This window comes from Leopardus geoffroyi, chromosome A1 (genome assembly GCF_018350155.1).
Source record: "Leopardus geoffroyi isolate Oge1 chromosome A1, O.geoffroyi_Oge1_pat1.0, whole genome shotgun sequence".
Classification (NCBI taxonomy): domain Eukaryota; kingdom Metazoa; phylum Chordata; class Mammalia; order Carnivora; family Felidae; genus Leopardus; species Leopardus geoffroyi.
The window spans coordinates 117,787,478-117,807,186 of NC_059326.1; the positions used below are offsets into that span (position 1 = coordinate 117,787,478).

Below are 19,709 nucleotides of genomic sequence, written 5' to 3' on the forward strand. Positions count from 1 at the left end.
GGTATCTTTTCTGGCCATTTGACCCATTCTGGAAGGTTGCTCCCAAGGTCCGCTGTTTCCTTGTTATCCCGGGGGTTTCCTTTCCCATACTTTTTGATTGAAGCCCCTTTCCTTGATTCACTTCTTTCTTTCTCTCCATTTACTGCTTTACTTTCCTAGAACACAGCCTACAGTGTCTTTCTGAGGAAGAATGCATGGGAAGTTAAGCACCCCCTTCCTTTTTTTTTTTGACACTTTGCACATCTAAGGCTGTTTTATGTTGTTGTCACACTTAGACTTTTGGTCCAGAAACATTTTCCTTTAGAATTTTGAAGGCATTTACTCTAGTGCCTTCTAAGTTCTGTTGCCGTTAGGAAGCCTGAAGCCACTTTTGATGTCTGATTCTTCAGATGTTGCCTACTTTCTCCAGCTCTCTGTCTCTTTCACCCTGGTAGCTTGTAAGAGCTTCTTTTTGTCCCCACTGCTCTTAAATTTCACTGTGTTGTACCTCGAGATCTACTTTTGTCCACTGTACCAGGCATTCAGAAGGCCCTTTTGGTCTGGAAGCTCATGTTTACCAGTTCTGGTAAATTTAAACTAGTTTTTTAGATTCTAACTCATTGCAGTATTTTTAATATCTGTTTTTTAAAATGATGTTTATTTATTTTGAGGGAGAAAGAGAGTCCCAAGTAGGCTCTCCACTGTCAGTGCAGAGCCTAACGCGAGGCCCAAACTTAGAAAGAACCATGAGATCGTGACCTGAGCCGAGATCAAGAGTCAGACGCTCAACTGACTGAGCCACCCAAGCGCCTCAAAAAGCTCAGGATGTTTGATGGAGCTTCTTGTTGAATCTGACTAGACTGTTTCTTTGAGTGGACGTCTTTAGGTCTCTTCTTCTGGGCTGCTTAGTTTCCCCCAGAGAATAGGCCTGATGCTAGTAAAAAGGGAACTGAGGGGCACCTGGGTGGCTCAGTTGGTTAAACTTCAGTCTTCAGCTCAGGGCATGATCACACGGTTCGTGTTGGGCTCTTTGCTGACAGCTCAGAGCCTGGAGCCTGCTTTGGATTCTGTGTCTCCCTCTCTCTCTGCCCTTCCCCTGCTTATGCTCTCTCTCTCTCTCTCTTTCTCTCTCAAAAATAAATAAACATTTAAAAAAAAAAAAAAAGGGAGCTAAGTGGGGAGAAAGCTAGGAGATCTCTACACTTGGTACATAAATCTCTCAGTCACTCTTTTCTGATTTGCTACCCTTTCTCCTAAACTGTGTGTCTCCAGCCCAAAACTCTGTGCTTTTACAGTGGTCAGGAAAAAAAAATCTCTAGTCTTCTAGTGGGGATCCTGGAATTGGATTCTGGGCTGAGTCTGTCACCTTTCTTTCTGCTTTTAAATCTCATTTTCATTCCTACTTCTACCAGTAACTGCTGCCACCAGTTTTTGAGCCTTTTGAGGATATAGTGCAAGACATGTCGCTCTTCTGCTTTCTGGTTTAGGATTCACTTCTCTTGGGTCCGCTGTGGTAGTTGTCACCTTTCCTTTTGCTTCTGGCTTTTGGGATTTTATTGCTGCTTCCTCTCCTGATACTTGTCTCTATATTTTTTTTGACTTAAAATTAACAAAACTTTACTGACATTACATTAACATTTACATTTCCTAAAGGATTATTTATGGAGTAAATGTGTGTGTTTAATCATTAAGTAGAATATTAAAATTGCAGTTACTTCTTTTGATGGTCTTTTCTTTGATGAACTACATACTTAGATTAAAAACAGCAGTCACATTCGCTGTTGTGTCCTCTACCCCACACCAATCATGGCCAGACTTGTTAACACATTGAGTGGTGTTACATTATTCTAGCAGTTAAAACACTTGCATGATGGAACTTTCTGGGATTATGAGGTGGAGGGAAAGATAGGAGATGCTTAATGCATCTCTCTATCTTGGCTCTCATTGTTCTTGGAGGAAAAGGGGACCTCATGACCAAGCCTAAGTTTAGGCAGACTCTGTTGAGCACCTTTTGCCATCCCTAATCTGTGCCCTAGCATGCTCTAGTCTAGGCATAATAATAATAATAATAATAATAATAATAATATAGTAAAAAGCAAGCATAGCTTTGGAACTCAGCCTGAGAGAGCTCTCGTTGCTCCTGGGGCCAGCAGGGCCAAGCAGGCTGTAGTCAGAGCTAGTGCCTGAGTTGTAGGCATGTCTGTCACTTTTAGTGTGTGGACATTTGACTTTACTGTCTTCTTAATGTAGAATATTCCATTTCTTGCTATGCCACTTGTTTTCAGAAGAAAAAAACAGTCTAGGAATTAGTGTGATTAAAATATTAATTTTCCTTCACTTGTACCACAAACATTTTTTGAATACCTGTTTGTACCTAGTACAGTATGCTAAGTGTTATAGGTGGAATACTAAATGTTACACATTTCTTATTTCTCAGGAGTTGAAGGTTGAAGATGCCAGTTTCTCCTTTGTGTTTCTTGCACTTTTGTTCCTATTTCTTTTTAAAATTGGTAATTATAGAATCACAATTTTCTTTTAATTTTTATTACGAAACACAGTACATACAAAAGGAATACATGTAATGCATAAGGTTATAAAGCCTGCAAATAAATCAAATACCTGTGAGTTGGCAGTCCTTTTTGGAAGGTTTTTTTGTGTGTGTGTCATACCTCCTTGCTTTTAGACTAGCCAGTAAGAGAGAATAACTTTTGTCTTTGTTGCTTTAGAAAGCCTGGTTTCTCATCAGTTTTCTCCGTGTTTTATGTGCTCCTGGTGCTAAGTAGTGATAGGGATGCTACCTGCTGCTGGTTACTCACGGACCTGTCATCACTGTCCCTTCCACAGTTCAGCACTCATCTGCATGTGGCTCCATGCCTCATCTGTACATTTATTTGGTGATTGTAAATTAATGTGAATATTTTAGGTACATGTGAACTGGTCAGTTAAGAGGGCATTAAGATAAGCTGCCATTTCTTTAGGTAGATTTATGTTAAAACTACACCTCCATCCTGCTTTAGGTAACATGTGCTGATAAGATACCTGTGATGTGCCACTCGGTGTTAAATGCTACGGTGAATATAGAGATAAACCATGCAGAGGTCCCCGTCTGTGTCATGGATACTTTGCTAGTCTCCTTTTCTCCCCTTCCTGAATTGTTATTGAAGTATAATTTACATGCAGAAAAATGCACAGATCATAAGTGCACAGCTTAGTGAATTTTCACAAAGTTGAACGTGCACTTTTAACTAGTACCCAGATCAAGAAATGACATTATCAGCACTCGAAAAGCCCCCTTCACGTCCTTCCAGTTACCTCCTCTGCATTGACTGGCATGTTAGATTTGCTTGGTTTTGATCTTTATTTAATATAATATAATACAGTAATACAGTAAATATAATATAATACAGTAAATGCTATTGTTTCTGGCTTCCTTTGCTCAACATTATTTTTGTGAGATTCACCCATGCATTGTATGTTGTCATAGTTTATTCACATGGCTGTGTAGTATTCCACTGTATGGAGATCCCACAATTTAGTTATCTATTCTGCTATTGATGGGCATTTAATTTAGATAGTTAAATTAAAACAACAATAATGTTGTTTTAAACGTCCTGGTATGTCTTTTGGTGAACATATGTGTTTCTGTTAGATATATACCTAGAGTGGAATTGCTGGGTTGTAGAGTATATACAGATTCATCTTTAGTAGGTAATTGCCTTGGTCACGGGTGACTTCAGCTCACGTCATGATCTCATGGTTTGTGGCTTGGAGCCCCGCGTCGGGCTGTGTGCTGACAGCTCAGAGCCTGGGGCCTGCTTTGGATTCTGTGTCTCCCTCTCTCTCTGCCCCTCCCCCACTCGCGCGCAAAAAATGAATAAATATTAAAAAAAAAAATAAGATAATTGCTGAACAGTTTCCTAAAGTGGTTGTACAGGTTTACAGTCCCAATTTGAGAGTTTGGTTGTCATATGTCCTCATCAGCATTTGGTGTTTTCTGCTTTTGTATTTTAACTATCGTCTATGGTTTTAATTTGCATTTCTGTATGACTAATACAATGGAGCACTTCTTAATAAGTTTAGTGGCCATTTGGATAACTTCTTTTGGAACTGTCTCTTCAAGTTTTTAAACCATGTTTCAGTTGGGTGATTTCCTTTTTCTTTGTTTTTCCTTTTTCTTGTTTTTTAGAAACTCTGTATGTATGCTGGTTATGCGTCTTTTGTCTGAAAAATACATCTTCTGCCACTCTGGGTTGTCTTCATTTTCTTAATCGTGTCTTTTGAGTGAATAAAAGTTAATATGAGAAGCAAATGTGGGTGAACTTCTTTATGTCTTTGGACACAAAAAAGCTAACGATAAAGGAAGAAATTGGTAGTCTGCTTTTGAAGAACAACAGTAGGATCGATGTGTACCACTTCTATAGGAAATTGCTGATAAAAATATGCCATCCCCTGTGATGCCCCAAACACTAAGCTAACCATTGGTTAGAGAATATTGACATACACACAAAAAGGTAGAGCCCAGAAGAAACCAGTTGCTAGACCTAAAAAACTACTTCCTTTGGTATTTTATTTTAATATAATGGTATATAGGAATAGTGCTTCTTTCGGTAGATTTAATGAAAAAGTTTTTTCATCCTTGCTGACAGATCTTGGTCTTCATAGTTATACATAAAGCATCCTTAAACACATCTCATCAAATTAACTTTTTAACCTCCAAAGTTATTATTACAACTTAAACTAATAGTCTTCCTAGTAAATGGAAAAAATGGAAATGTTCTTTCAGGAACATTAAGGGGACAATAATCAAAAATTGATGTGATCCTGGCATGTATTAGTGCTTGATAAAATTTTATTGAGTGAGATATTTAAATTTCTGACTCTCCATGAGGAAGGTTGTTGTGGGCTATGGCAGAAGAAAAGGTAATAGAACAGAAAGCTTGAATCACAATATATTTACATTTGATTATACTCTAGGTTTTATGTCTACATTAATAGTGTTTGCATTTTATTTTTTATTTTTTTTAAAGTTTATTTATTTAAGTAATGTCTACACCCAACATGGGGCTTGAACTCACGGTCCTGAGCCCAGGAGCCTCATGCTCTTGCTGACCGAGATGGTCAGGTGCCGTAATAGTGTTTACAGTTTCAGTACTCCTGTGTGGTTGAGCTGTTTTACAGAAAGTTATACAAATCAAACTAATTAAATATATTGTTAGATTTCGTGAGTTTGAGCCCCCTCTTGGGCTCTGCACTGACAACATGGAGCCTGCTTGGGAGTCTCTGTCTCTCTCTGCCCCTCCTGTGCTCATGATCCATCTCTCTCTCTGAAAAATAAACATTTTTTTTAAAAAAGCATACTTGAATAGATGTCAGTTGTATTCCATGTTCTGTTGGGACAACTTTTTTTTTTAAGGCATTGCTTAATGTACAATTTTAAATGGTGAATAATTAGGAGTTCATTTTTGCTTCCATGTTGGTATTTTAGAGCTGTCACATATCTTAAATACAACATACGGGTTTAAAAATAAAAGCATGAGCAGTATTCACCACTTTTGCATTGAAATTATGGACTAGATTTGATATAAATTATTTAAAAGTGAGTCTGGTCTAGCTACTATTTTTACGTTGATTATTCTGTAAACAAAAGATGAATGGTTTCTATCATCCTGTCAAAAGCAAGGGGACTAAGCCAAGTGCTTACTGTCCATTTCAACTTATCTTTGCCAGGAATTTTAATTACTTTTCCAAGTAGGCCCTAGAGCTCTGAAGCCTGAGTTTTCTCAGGAAGTAAGAAATGGAGAAGAGGTAGGACTCAGGATGTTGTGGAGGACACATTGTTAGTAAATAGTTTGGTTGCTACTTCTTAAAAGAGGCACAGAGACCTATTTGAAAATGTTGCATGGTTGTCCCTCCTTGTTTCCCCAGTCTTTATAAAATCATGAAGCATGGGGAGGGTGGGGCTTATCATTAACTTGGAAGGCTCTTGGCTACAGATTTTGTTGAAGTTAAGTGCCAGAAAACACCAGGCACCATTTACTAGATGCTGTCTTGGTGATGCTATCAGTGGTGGAAATACTTGAGCATAAGACATGGATACCAGAGGTTGGCAGGTTGATCACAATTTTCTAGTCCCACCCAAAAATCTCACAGTGCTACTATCATAGCCATAGTTGGCTAATTTAGTATCTCTGTGGATGAGGAGTGATTTCTTTTTTTTAAGTTTATTATTATTATTATTATTTTTGAGAGAGAGAGAGGGAGGGAGGGAGAGAGCTTGAGCAGGGGAGGGGTGGAGGGAGAGGGAGAGAGAGAATCCTAAGCAGGCTCTGTGCTGTCAGCATAGAGCCGAAAGTGGGGCAGAACTCAGTTCAAGAACCATGAGTCAGACACTTAACCAGCTGAGCCCCCCAGATGTCCTGAAGAGTGATTTCTCCTAGCACCTTGGCTTTTTAGGAAGGGTGAAGTTGGAGGTGAGTGGCTACTATCTTGCCTTCCTCTTATCTCTCTGGATGGTATTCCTTGTTACTTGCATATCAGGTGAAGAAAGAAGAAAGCACAAGTTGTTATATTCTAGTTCATAATATTTGCTCTCATTTCTAAGGACTAGCATAAATACAGAAAGTATTTTCTCTCCTTCCAATCCAAATTTTATTCATCAGTTGTATTTATATATGTAATAGTGATCATCACAGAAATCTTTATTTTTTAATGTTTATTTATTTTTAAATTTTCTAAATGTTTTTATTACTTTTGAGAGAGAGAGAGAGAGAGAGAGAGAGAGAGAATCTGAAGCAGGCTCCAGGCTCTGAGCTATCAGCACAGAGCCCAATGTGAGACTCGAATTCATGAACCACGAGATCAGGACTTGAGCTGAAGCCAGATGCTTAATGACTGAGCCACCCATGCGCCCTATTTATTTATTTTTGAGAGACAGAGAGAGAGAGAGAGAGAGAGAGAGAGAGAGAGTGAGATCATGAACGGGAAGGAGTAAAGAGAGAGGGGAGAAAGAATCTCAGCAGTCTCCACACTGTCAGCACAGAGCCTGATGTGGGGCTTGAACTCATGAACTGTGAGATTGTGACCTGAGCTGAAACCAAAATTTGTATGCTTAAATGACTGAGCCACCCAGGCATCCCCATCACAAAAATCTTTAAGTGAAAAGCTTTATGAACTGATGGCCTTTCTAAGGGGATTTACTGTGGTATTAGTTTTCTTTTCCTCTGTTATTGCATTGACTTTTTAAGGCATTATTCTGATTACTCTTCTTTTGCTTTGGTGAATTTTGACTTTTAATTGTGTTTTTATTATGGTATTAAGATTTGCATTTATTTTTTCCATCTGACATGAGACATAGTATTGGGGCTAATCTAATTTGGTGGTTTATTTTTAAAATTATCTTAGGGGAAATTTTTGAAGTAGAAAAAAATAAATTAATGCTATCCATTCTCAGCTCTTAAAATAGGTTGTTAGCCAAACTGTTTTGGGGTTTTTTTAAAGATTTTATTTTTATTTTTTTTTTTTCAACGTTTATTTATTTTTGGGACAGAGAGAGACAGAGCATGAATGGGGGAGGGGCAGAGAGAGAGGGAGACACAGAATCGGAAACAGGCTCCAGACTCTGAGCCATCAGCCCAGAGCCCGACGCGGGGCTCGAACTCACGGACCGCGAGATCGTGACCTGGCTGAAGTCGGACGCTTAACCGACTGTGCCACCCAGGCGCCCCTAAAGATTTTATTTTTAAGTAATCTCTACACGCAATGTGGGGCTTGAACTCATGACCCTGAGGTCAAGAATTGCATCCTCTACTGACTGAGCCAGCCAGCCATCCCAAACCGATGTGATTTCTTGATCCTAATATTTTTCTTATCAGGAGGGGAGAACATTAAGAATTTTTTTTTTTTTTTACTACAATTAGTTTGTAATTTACTGTGTTACTTTTCTTTATTTTTGTCTGTTCGCAAGTACATGTTCCATGTTGAGATCTGAGGATACTGATGGGAACAGGACCATTCTCTCCCATTTATGAGCATAGACATTGATTTAGTAAGAGAATGATGATTTGGAGCAGTTAATTTTCAGCACCCCACCCCCACTATGAAAATGCTTTAATGGTGGTGTCTACAGCATATGAGATCACAGCAGGAAAAAGAGCAAGAGACATGGCTACACACAGAGACGTAGCTTTCAGAGAACTGGTTACGAGTGAATACAGAGTTCACACAGCGTCCATGTTTTATTGGGTATCAGCTCTGGGCCACCTCTTCCTCTGCCTCCTCTTCAAACTCACCTTCCTCCTTGACTGTGGTGTCCTGGTACTCAGACACCAGGTCACTCATGGTGCTCTCTGCTTGGTAAAGTCCATCTCATCCAAACCTTTACCTGTTTACCAGTGCGGGAAGGGCTTATGCCAGAACAAGGCTGTGAACTGCTCTGAGATACATGTGAACAGCTCCTCAATGGACGTGCTATTGCTGATGAAGGTGGCAGACATTTTTAGCACTCCCCCCCCCAGGGTGGGGTGGCACAGCTGATTTTATATTATTGGAGATCCCACTCCACAAAGTAATAGCTGTTCTTGTTTTGGACGTTAATTGTATGTTCGTCTACCTTCCTTTATGGACATGTGGCCCTTCAACACTAGGGTCACAGTCAGGTAGTCAGGTCACAGTCAGGTCACAGTCAGGAGGTCCCAGGTGGTCATCATGTTCTTGGCATCAAACGGCTGCCGAGTGAGGTCTGGCACCATCAGGGCCCAGTACCGTGGCTGCCTTGGATGGTCAGTGAGGCAAAGTCCCACTGCACTGAAGAAGTACGGGTGGGGGAAGGGCACCATGTTGACAGCCAGTGTGTGGAGTCAGCACTGAGCTGGCCAGGAAAGTGCAGGCAGGTGGTGACCCCCCCACCCATGGTGGTTGACACCAGGTGGTTGAGGTCCCTGTAGGTGGGTGTGGTCAGTTTTAGGGTTCTGAAGCAGATGTCACAGAAGCAGAAGCAAGGCCTCGTTATCGGTGCAGTAAGTTTCATCTGTGTTTTCTACCAGGCGGGTGGACCCAGAGGGTGGCATTGTAGGGTTCTGCCATCTGTCCAACACCTTGACTGAGGGCACCACGCTGAATGTGTTTGTGATCCTTTCGGGACACTCCTCCCGTATCTTGCTGATGAGGAGGGTACCCATCCCAGACCCGGTTCCCCCCTCCCCCACCCAGGGAGTGGGTCAGCTGGAAGCACTGCAGGCAATCACAGCTCTCAGCTCCTTCCTCACAACATCCAGCACCCAGTCAGCCAGCTCTGCACAGTGCATGTAGGGCCCTGGACCCAGTTGTTCTCAGCACCACTCTGACCTAAGATGGAGTTATCTGGCCTAAAGATTTGCCGGGAGGGCCTGGAGCACACGCAGTCCGTGGTACCGGGCTCCCAGGTCAGTGAGCATAGTGCGGGGCACGTAGTTGCCACCTGTGGCCTCTTTGTAATACATGTAAATTTGCTCCAGCTGCAGGTCGAGGTGGCTGTGGTAAGTGCCGGTAAGGTCCGTGCCAGGCTCGTTGCTGATCACCTTCCAGAACTTGGTGTAGATGTGGTTGCTGCCCTGGCCTGTCTGCAAAGTGCAAGATCTCCCTCTTGGAGGGAGTATTGGTGGCAGTGTGGGCAGAAGGACCGGTGCAAGAGCAGACCAGTGGGTGTGCAGAGTGCTCTTCAGTTTTGTTTCATTTTTTTAAAGAGTTTTTTTTTTTTTTAAATGTTTATTTATTTTTGAGAGAGCACAAGCAGGCGAGGCACAGAGAGAGAGGGGGACATAGAATCCAAAGCCGGCTCTGTGCTGACAACAGAGCCCCATGTGGGGATCCAACTCACAAACTGTGAGATCACAACCGAAGCCAAAGTCATATGCCCAACCGACTGAGCCACCCAGGTGCCCCTTCAGTTTTGTTTTAAACAAAATTTACATTATATAAGTTTGCCTTTTCAAAATTAGAGAATACTTTATTTTGAGATGTAATTCACATACCACAAAATTCACCTTTTTAAAGTATACAGTTCATGGATGTTGACTATATTCACAAGGTTTGAAACCATTATCACTATCTAACTGCAGAACATTTTTATCACCCAAAAAGAAACCTGGCTGTTTCCGTTAGCAGTTACTCACTCCCCCTTCTTCCCTTCCCTAGCCCCTGGCAACTACTAATCTTTGTCTCTCTTGGATTTGCTGTTTCTGGACATTTTATATAAAGGGAATCATAAAATATGTGGTCTTTTGTGCGTGGTTTCTTTCACTTAGCATATTGTTTTCAAGATTCCTCAGCATTCTGGCATGTATCAATGATGAAATTATGAAGTGGGGTTTGTGAGCAAACGGCTAAGAAAGAATTCTTGAGACCTTTCTTTTTTTTGGTGCAAAAAGGTGATTTTATTATAGTAGGGGGACAGGACCTGGAGGCAGAAAGAGCTGCCCTGGAATTGTGAGGAGTGAGTGATTATATATGTTTTTAAGTTTGTGGAGGAAGATGGGTAGAGATAAAGTAGGTTTCTAAGGAATTTTGGAAGCAGGACTTTTAAGAACTTGAGGGGCTAGCTGCTGTTAAGATAAAATTACTTTTAGGGGCGCCTGGGTGGCTCAGTCGGTAAGCGTCCGACTTCAGCTCAGGTCACGATCTCGCGGTCCGTGAGTTTGAGCCCCGCATCGGGCTCTGGGCTGTTGGCTCAGAGCCTGGAGCCTGCTTCCGATTCTGTGTCTCCCTCTCTCTCTGCCCCTCCCCCGTTCATGCTCTGTCTCTCTCTGTCTCAAAAATAAAAATAAACATTAAAAAAAATTAAAAAAGATAAAATTACTTTTAGTTTTTAATAAAAAACATTAAGGCACTAAGGGAGCCATGAGTTCCTTGAGGAAGGTCACGCTCTGCATGTTTCAGGTGTCTGTCAGTGGGCTGCAAGCTGTAAGGAGATTTAATTTAAGCTACATCTCTCTTGCTTTTGTTTCCCTCATCATCAGTACTTTTTTGGAAGGGGGATATACCCTATTTTGTTTATCCGTTCATCAGTTGATGAGCATTTTGGCTATTGTAAATAATCCTGCCATGAATATTCATGTACAAGTTTTTCTGTGAAACTGTGCTCTTGGTTCTCTTGGGCATATACTTAGGAGTGGAATTGCTGGATCTTTTTATAACTCTGTTTAACTTTTTTTTGGAGGAACTGCCAAACTTTTCCACAGTTGCACCGTTTTACATTCCTATTGGCAGTGTATGAGGGTTCCAATTTCTCTACGTACTCAACAACACTTGTTACTTTCCTTTTTTATTTTTTTATGGCCATACTAGTGGGTTAGAAGTAGTATCTCTTGGTATGATTTTGCATTTCTGTGATGACTAATGATGTTCAGCATCTTGTGTACACTGCTCATTTGTGTATCTTATTTGGAGAAATGTGTATTACAAGTCTTTGCCTGGGGCGCCTGGGTGGCTCAGTTCGTTAAGTGTCCTGTTCATCTCAGGTCATGATCTCATGGTTCAGGAGTTCAAGTCCTGCGTTGGCCTTTGCACTAGTGGTACAGAGCCTGCTTGGGATTCCCTCTGTTTCTCTCTCTCTCTCTCTCCCCCCCCACCCCTCCTCACTCGCATGCACTTTCTCTCTCTCTCAAAATCAATAAATAAACTTAAAAATAAATTTTAAAGTCTTTGCCTATTTGTTTATTATTTTAAAGTAATCTCTACACCCAACATGAGACTCAAACTCATGACCCCAAGATCAAGAGTTGCATGTTCTACCAAGTGAGCCACCCAGGTGCCCCTGTGCTAGTTTTTAAATTGGATTTTTTTATTGGCAGGTTTCTCCTTATCAGAAGTATTTACCTTATTTTAAATGTCATCCTCTAATTACTAGCAATATAATAGAGAATTGTTCTTGAATATAAAGAGTTTGTTGATGTTAGAACAATAAAGTTTACAGTCAGTATACAATTAAAAATCTAAGACTATGTATAATAGAAAATTCCTAGTCCTCACAAACTTTGGCTATTTTTTTTTAAGTTTGTTTATTTATTTTTGAGACAGAGAAAGAGAGAAAGAATGAGAGAAAGAACCAATAGGGGAGGGGCAGAAAGAGTGGGGGACAGAGCCTCTGAAGCTGGCTCTGTGCTGACAGCAGACAGCCCAACACAGGGCCTGAACCCACGAACCTTGAGATCATGACCTGAGCTGAAGTTGGGCACTCAACCGACTGAGGAACCCAGGCACCCCACAAACTTTGGCTATTTCTGAATAACAGAGTAAAATGCATACTCAGTTGTTTACCTAAAGAAATGTGCTTATTTATTTTCTGTTAATTATACTGTCTCATCTGGTAGGATTTAGAGTATGCAGAAGTAGTGGGCTGGTAATGAGAGGTTTAAAAATTGCATTATAAGGTAAAAGATTTAGGACTTAACTCTAAAATTAGAAATAGTAAGTAACATTTAAAGCTACAGTTTAGGCATTGATCCAGGGTTTTCTGAGACTTACTGTTAATAACTAAAAAAGGGATTTAAAACATAAAGGAATTTTCTTGCTATTTAAATAGGACCCAACCAAGAAAAAAAAAAAAAATGAGTGGTGCGAATACTTGTAACATTATGGGTTTCTTGGCTAGTTCAGCATTATTTTCCACATGCTTGTTGTGTTTGTGTGAATTATGAGGTATATTTTGGTACATTTTGTCATGTATAAGGCTTTTTGGGTCTTTTGTAGGGTTTTTTGTTCTTCCATCCATAGTAAATAGAAACCAAGAATGACTTTTTAAAAAAGTTTTTTTTTTTATGTTTATTTTTGAGAGAGAGAGAGAGAGAGAGACAGAGCATGAGTGGGAAATGGGCAGAGAGAGAGAGGGAGGTACAGAATTCAAAGCAGGCTCCAGGCTCTGAGCTGTCAGCACAAAGCCCGATGTGGGTCCTGAACTCACAAGCATGAGATCATGACTTGATCTGAAGTTGGGTGCTTAACCAACTGACCCACCAAGGCACCCCCCGGAAGAATGATGTTTAAGTGCCTTTAGGTACTGCCATCCAGTACATTTGTGAATGTTGCCCCTTACTTAGGCCTAATCATAGCTCTGACTCTGCTGTTGTTTAAAAACAGCTCATTTCAGGTTGCTTGGGTGGCTCAGTCAGTTAAGCATCAGACTCTTGATTTCAGCTCAGGTCATGATCTCACTGTTCGTGAGATCAAGCCCCGTCTTGGGCTCCACTGCTTTGGATTCTCTCTCACTCTCTCTCGCTCTCTCTCTGTCTGTCCCCCCCCCCCCCCCCCGCAATAAATAAATAACCCCAGCTCATTTTTCTTTCTTTTTTTTTTTTTTTAAATTTTTTTTTTTTTCAACGTTTATTTATTTTTGGGACAGAGAGAGACAGAGCATGAACGGGGGAGGGGCAGAGAGAGAGGGAGACACAGATTCGGAAACAGGCTCCAGGCTCTGAGCCACCAGCCCAGAGCCCGACGCAGGGCTCGAACTGACGGACCGCGAGATCGTGACCTGGCTGAAGTCGGACGCTCAACCGACTGCGCCACCCAGGCGCCCCCCAGCTCATTTTTCAATGGAAGACTGTCTTTAGAACGACTCAGGGGAGAGGAGTGATGAGGCCTTTTTGCTGGGGTGTGAACTCATAAGAATTTAAACCTGCAGGGTGTAAGTGTCTTTAAACTATCTTCTTTTCCCTACTCACTAGGAATATAAATTCCACTTCCAGGAAGTCTACCTGTCTCTTAGGCCCCATAGGTCCCTATTATCTAACTCCCATGATACCCTGGACTTCACTGCAACACTCACTTCACTGGAGTCCCTTTTATGCTGGGTTTCCTCACTAGAATGTGAGCTCGAGGAGGTCCTCATTGCATCTGCCTTGTTTCCCACTATATTCCTCATGTCTGGCACACAGTGGAACTCATCAAGTGAATAAATGAGTGCCCCGATCTGTGAACTGTTGGAACAACTTTACCCATTAAAATAAGAGAGGGGCACCTTAGTGGCTCAGTTGGTTAAGCATCCGACTTCAACTCAGGTCATGATCTCACAGCTCATGAGTTCCAGCTGCATGTCCAGCTGTGCTAACAGCTTGGAGCCTCTTTCAGATTCTGTGTCTCCTCCTCTCTCTGTCCCTCCCCTGCTTGCGCTCTGTCTCTCTCTCTCTCAAAAATAAATAAACATTGGAACGCCTGGGTGGCTCAGTTGGTTGAGCATCCGACTTTGGCTCAGGTCATGATCTCACAGTTTGTGGGTTTGAGCCCCACGTAGCGCTCTGTGCTGACAGCTCGGAGCCTGGAGCCTGCTTCAGATTCTGTGTCTGCCTCTCTCTCTGCCCCTTCCCCACTCGTGTGTGCTATCTGTCTCTCTCTCTCAAAAGTAAAAATAAACATTAAAAAAAAATTTTTTTTAAACATTAATAAAAAAAACTTGTTAAATTCAAGTTTGCTTCTCTTGGAACTAGAGCTGTGTATGATTTCTGTATGGGAGATTCCTTAAACTGTTGTTTAGGTAAAATACCATGTATTTCTTTCTCATAGCAACAGTATAGATAGGACACAGTGGAATGTAGTAAGGAGTCATCACAGCCTTTATGTTAGATGTGCTGTATTTCACTGGCTGAATCTGGAGGACAAAACATTATTAGCATCTATTTGTAGGTACATATTAAAAAAATAGAAAGTGATCAAGGCCAAGAGGTACCACAGCAAATTGTGATATGCAAAGTGGGAACGTAGAAGAGTTTTAGGGTCCTTTTAGGGACCCATGACAGAGTCTGCTTAGAGTATGCAGTGGAACATGGGTAATAAGGAAAGTGGGAGCCAGGGCACAATGGAGCGGATGAGGGGCGGTGGAAAGAGAAAGGCCACCGGATTTTCAGATGATTGGATTATTCCTCTCTCAGGGCTGGAGACCTGGGTGGTTTTAGGTAGTTTTGTACTAAACTCAGTACTTTATATGGCATGCATAGGTAATTGTATAATTCTATTTGGAAAAAAAAATGCCATTTAAATCTTATTTAGAGATAAGTGAAATTGATCAGAATTGTCAAGAAAAGAATCAGTCCCAACAGGTATTTATTATCTGTCATAGACACACAATTGGAGGATCCCCCTACCCACCACATGGAATAGCATAGTAGGGAGACAGCCAAAGGTGCCACTGCTTTCCATACCTGCGTGCCTGTCTGTATCCCCTACAACCAGGATTCTGTGACAGGTTGGGCTTAGGTTCCCACTGACCTTGTTCATAAAAGAGACTGGGCATCTTTCCAACACTAGGCCCAAAGTGACTATGACCCTTATTCTCTCAGAGAGTCTCAGGAGAGAGCCTGAAGATCCCTGAGCCTCAGGGATGTTGCAGGGATGGCTGCGCAGGAAAGATTCCCAGGGACGGAAAAGAGGAACGTTGAAAACACATTTTGGAACCAAGTAACCAACTTGATAGCCTTATAGATATGCCCCGCTACAGTTCTGGTGTGCATCCCAGCCCCTCCGCCTTGTTAGCTAGTGCCTGATTTGTTTGCTGGCAGAGCCACATTAATGGCCATAGATATCCCCTAAAGTGTAAAAACATACATACTTAGGGATTGATTCTGTTGTTTACCAAGTTATTCTTCACACAGATGGTGGTCACTAAATACTTCTTGCAGGTGGTTACCTCTCTTTTTTTTCCACCCGGTAGTATTTTATTTTAAACACATTTCTTGATGGAGCCTAAACTTAAGACCAGCACATAGAAAATAAGCCAGTGTTGGGAAGCCTAAACAGTGAGGTCCTGGGTTCATCCCAGAGTGTGGAGCCTCCATAGTCATAGTGGGTGTTTTTTGTCATTTTTGTTTTTGGTTGGAAATAGTATTAGTACATGATTCTAAAGTGATGAATTTTTTTAATTAAAAATATTTTCTAATGTTTATTTTTGAGAGAGAGAGAGAGAGACAACCCTAATGGAGGAAGGGCAGAGAGAGACCGAAGAGACACAGAATCTGAGGCAGGCTCCAGGCTCTGAGCTGTCAGCACAGAGCCCAATGCGGGGCTCAAACTCATGGACTGTGAGATCATGACCTGAGTTGAAGTTGGATGCCCAACCAACTGAGCCACCCAGGAGCCCCTAAAGTGGTGAATTTTAATGGAGCAAAAAAACTTTACTTGGAAATGTTTGTTTTTTTATCCTCACCAAAGAGAAAATGGGTGTTTCTGAGACCGTTGGAATTTCTTTGCTCTGTTATCTCTTCCCCTGGTGTGGGATGATCAAATTCCACATTTCCAGGTTGCTAGGAGACAGGCAGCCTATCTTGTAGATATTGGCACATAAGATCTCTTTATTCTTTGGACTTCTGTATTTCTCAGAATTGTCATGCTTCTTTTCTAAATCCTAAATTATGCAGAGACAACATGATTATATGACCCAGCTCAGGAAATATAAAGCGGGTCAAAAATACCAAGCTAAGTTTAAATAAAGAACATTACTGGCTGCAGTATATATATTAAGGCATCATTCTTGCAAAGTCCATATTTGCCTCTCTTTGCTGCTGACTCTTTTGTGACATTTTCAGGGCACAAAAGTGGTTACGCAGGAGTAGGCTGAGAATACCCTATCTAGAGATTCATATAATGTTAAAAGTATTACAAGTGGGGGCACCTGTGTGGCTTAGTGGGTTGAGCCTTTGACTTCAGCTCAGATCATGATCTTGCAGTTCATGAGTTTGAGCCCCGTGTCGGGCTCGCTCCTGTCAGCGTGGAGCCTGGTTTGGATCTTCTGTCCCCCTCTCCCTCTGCCCTTTCCCCACTTTGTGTGCATGATTTCTCTCTCTCTCTCTCAAAAACCTAAATCATTAAAAAAAAAAAAAAGTATTGCAAGTGAACCATGGCCCCAGGAACTCAATTTCTGTGTTCTTAAAAAATAGTGTCTCAGTGTCATTTTTTTTCTTTCTTTTTTTTTTTTTTTAATTTGTGTGAGAGAGAGAGAGCTTGAGCAGGGGAGGAGCAGAAGGAGAGGGAGAGAGAATTCCAGGGGTGCCTGGGTGGCTCAGACTGACTTTGGCTCAGGTCATGATCTCAAGATTAATGGGTTCCAGTCCCACATCAGGCTCTGCACTGACATCATGGAGCCTGCTTCAGATTCTCTGTCTCTCTCTCTCTCTCTCTCTCTCTGCTCCTTCCCTGGTCTCTCTCTCTCTCAAATAAATAAATAAGCTTAACAAAAAAGTGAGAGAGAGAGGGAGAGAGAGAGAATCCCAAGCAGGCTCTGTGCTGTCACCAGGGAGCCTGATGCAGGACTGCATTCCACAAACCTTGAGATCATGACCTGAGCTGAAATTAAGAGTCAGACACTTAACTGCCTGAGCCACCCAGGTGCTCCCAGGAACTCTATTTAAATAATTTACTGATGAGAGGTGGGGAGGTCCTAGGATCATGTGGCTTTACTATAGCTATTTTGCCCTATATGCTTTCCTTAAAAGGAAAATTCGTCTTACATTACCATACAGTTTTTTTGGGGAGGGCCTTAAGTTTAACGTTAGAGTACTAAGGTTCAAAAAAATGTGCCCAGATGGTAGATGTTGATAATTTGGCACCAGAATTCTTCTGAAATTGAATACATTGCAGTATGTTTAAAAAAGTTTTTATGTATTCATTTTGAGAGAGACAGAGAGAGTAAGTGGGAAGGGACAGAGAGAGAGAGAGAATCCCAAGCAGGCTCCGCACTGTCAGCTTGGAGCCTGATGTGGAGCTCGACCCCATGAAACTCAAGATTGTGACCTGAGTTGAAACAGTTGGACGCTTAACCAATTGAGCCACCCAGGCACTCCTGAATACATTGCAGTATTAATCAGAAGTTTTTTGTTGGCTTCTGATTTTGAACGGCATAGGGATTGGAGACTGAGATTGTTAGTTAAAATTTAAGGAATTCGGGAGCTCTGCTTCATGTTACCACCGGTCAGGCTCTCTGTTTTCCTGTCTGAATTCAACGTAGAGTTTTTTGTAGCAGTTGGTTTAGAAGGGTTTGTGTTTTGCGAGTGGCTCAGTTGGTTCCCTGTATCATGATGGCCCACAGCAGGACCCAGACCCCTGAGTCAGTTACATCGATAAATACGGTTATTACTTTACAGATGGACTCCCATTCTCAGCCAGTTCATCTTTTTTAAATGAGCTGTAGTTTATTGTCACACTATAAGAATTAAATCTAATGTCTTTGTTCTATGAAGATGAGTTTGAGTAGATTGTCCGGACTGGCAATGACAGGAAGACACCCTTTTCATTGTGAGTTATTTGGAGTAAATGGGGCTGTAGATTTGACTGAGAAAGTCTCTGAGATAGGGAAGAGGGAGATTTACTGACAGAGGTTATTTGTAGAATTATGTAGAATTTAATGTTTTCGTAAAGGTCTTAATTATTTAAGATTTAATTTCTATGTGCAGACTGAATATAATGGTAAACCTTGGTTTGGTATGATTTAGCTTTGTTTCAACAGATGATTATTGGATTGTTTTTCTAACTTAAAAAATTACACGAGTGGTAAATGTCCATTACCAAAAATTCAGTATACATATAAACAAGAAAAAGGAAAAATTCCCTTATGATTGTATCAGCTAGAGGTAAACATTGTAAACTGTAGATGTCTATCATTCTAACTTTCTTGTCTTCACTTAACTGTCTTTCAAAAGCAAATTATGTTTTGCCTGCTATTTGGTAAATTTTGCTTTTTTTCATATACAGCATAAATACCCATTCAAGCCATCACATTTTATTTTTATGGGTGCTTAGTAATCCTTTGTGAGATGACCTATAATTTATTTAAAAGTCCCCCATGATTGGAATTTAGGTTGTTTCTATATTTTGCCGCAGTAACATTAATATCTACCCTTTTGCCCCTTTATTTCCTTAGGATAAATTCCTGAGAGTAGAGTACTTTGTTTCTTGCTTTAAAATATATATATATATATTTTAAATTTTTTTCAGTGAGAGAGCAAGAAAGAGCACGAGTGGGGGAGGGGCAGAGAGAGAGAGGGAGACAAAGAATCCAAAGCAGGCTCCAGGCTCTGAGCTGACAACACAGAGCTTGATGCGCGGCTCGAACTCACAAGCTGTGAGTGAGATCATGACCTGAACTGAAGTCGGAGGCTCAACTGACTGAGCCACCCAGGCTCCTAAGAGTAGAGTACTTTGTAAAGGATTTGTACGTTTTAAGATTTTTGAAACACATTGCCAAAAAGCTTTCCAGAAAGCTATTCCAGAAAGGCCATTCCAGTTTTCAGTTTCTTCTCTAATTGGCTTTATACTTGGATTAAAATGTGGAATTTTTATTTAGTTGCAGAATGAGGAAGAGCCTGGAGAGCCAGAACAGGCTGTAGGTGACGCTCCTCCACCTTACAGCAGCATCTCTGCAGAGAGTGCAGGTAGGTAACCCGCAAGGTGACTGTTGAACTCATGAAATGCACTTAGCCAGAGACTTGTCCAGTGTGTGTTTGTCTTTGCCTTTGCTTCAGCTTTCCTTAAGAAGTCTTTGACGTTGTTTGTAGTTTGTAGCCGGAAGTGGAAAAAACTCATGTTACTTTTCTGAAAAACACTTAAAACTCCATCTCAGTATGTCTTTTTTATGGAACTCCATTTCATTCCAATAGGCCCTTCATAAAAAGGAAGTAGAAATTCAGGAACTAGGTGATCACCTGATTTTTTGTTCTTTTTGTAGTTTCCTCATTAATTGTTTTGCTCTTTGTGATTTTTAGTGCCTGCGACCT

The 19,709-nt window shown here is 41.2% G+C and overlaps 1 protein-coding gene and 1 pseudogene across 1 annotated transcript in view; one reads left to right on the forward strand and one right to left on the reverse strand.

The window, feature by feature from the left end:
- The window catches only part of NDFIP1 (Nedd4 family interacting protein 1), a 56,589-nt gene that overhangs the window by 13,011 nt on the left and 23,869 nt on the right, over nt 1-19,709 (forward strand). Inside the window, exon 2 of the mRNA XM_045492123.1 lies at nt 19,280-19,367. Coding sequence (XP_045348079.1) covers nt 19,280-19,367 — 88 coding nt within the window. The remainder of the gene's footprint in view (nt 1-19,279; nt 19,368-19,709) is intronic.
- On the reverse strand, nt 8,224-13,873 carry LOC123580075 (annotated as a pseudogene).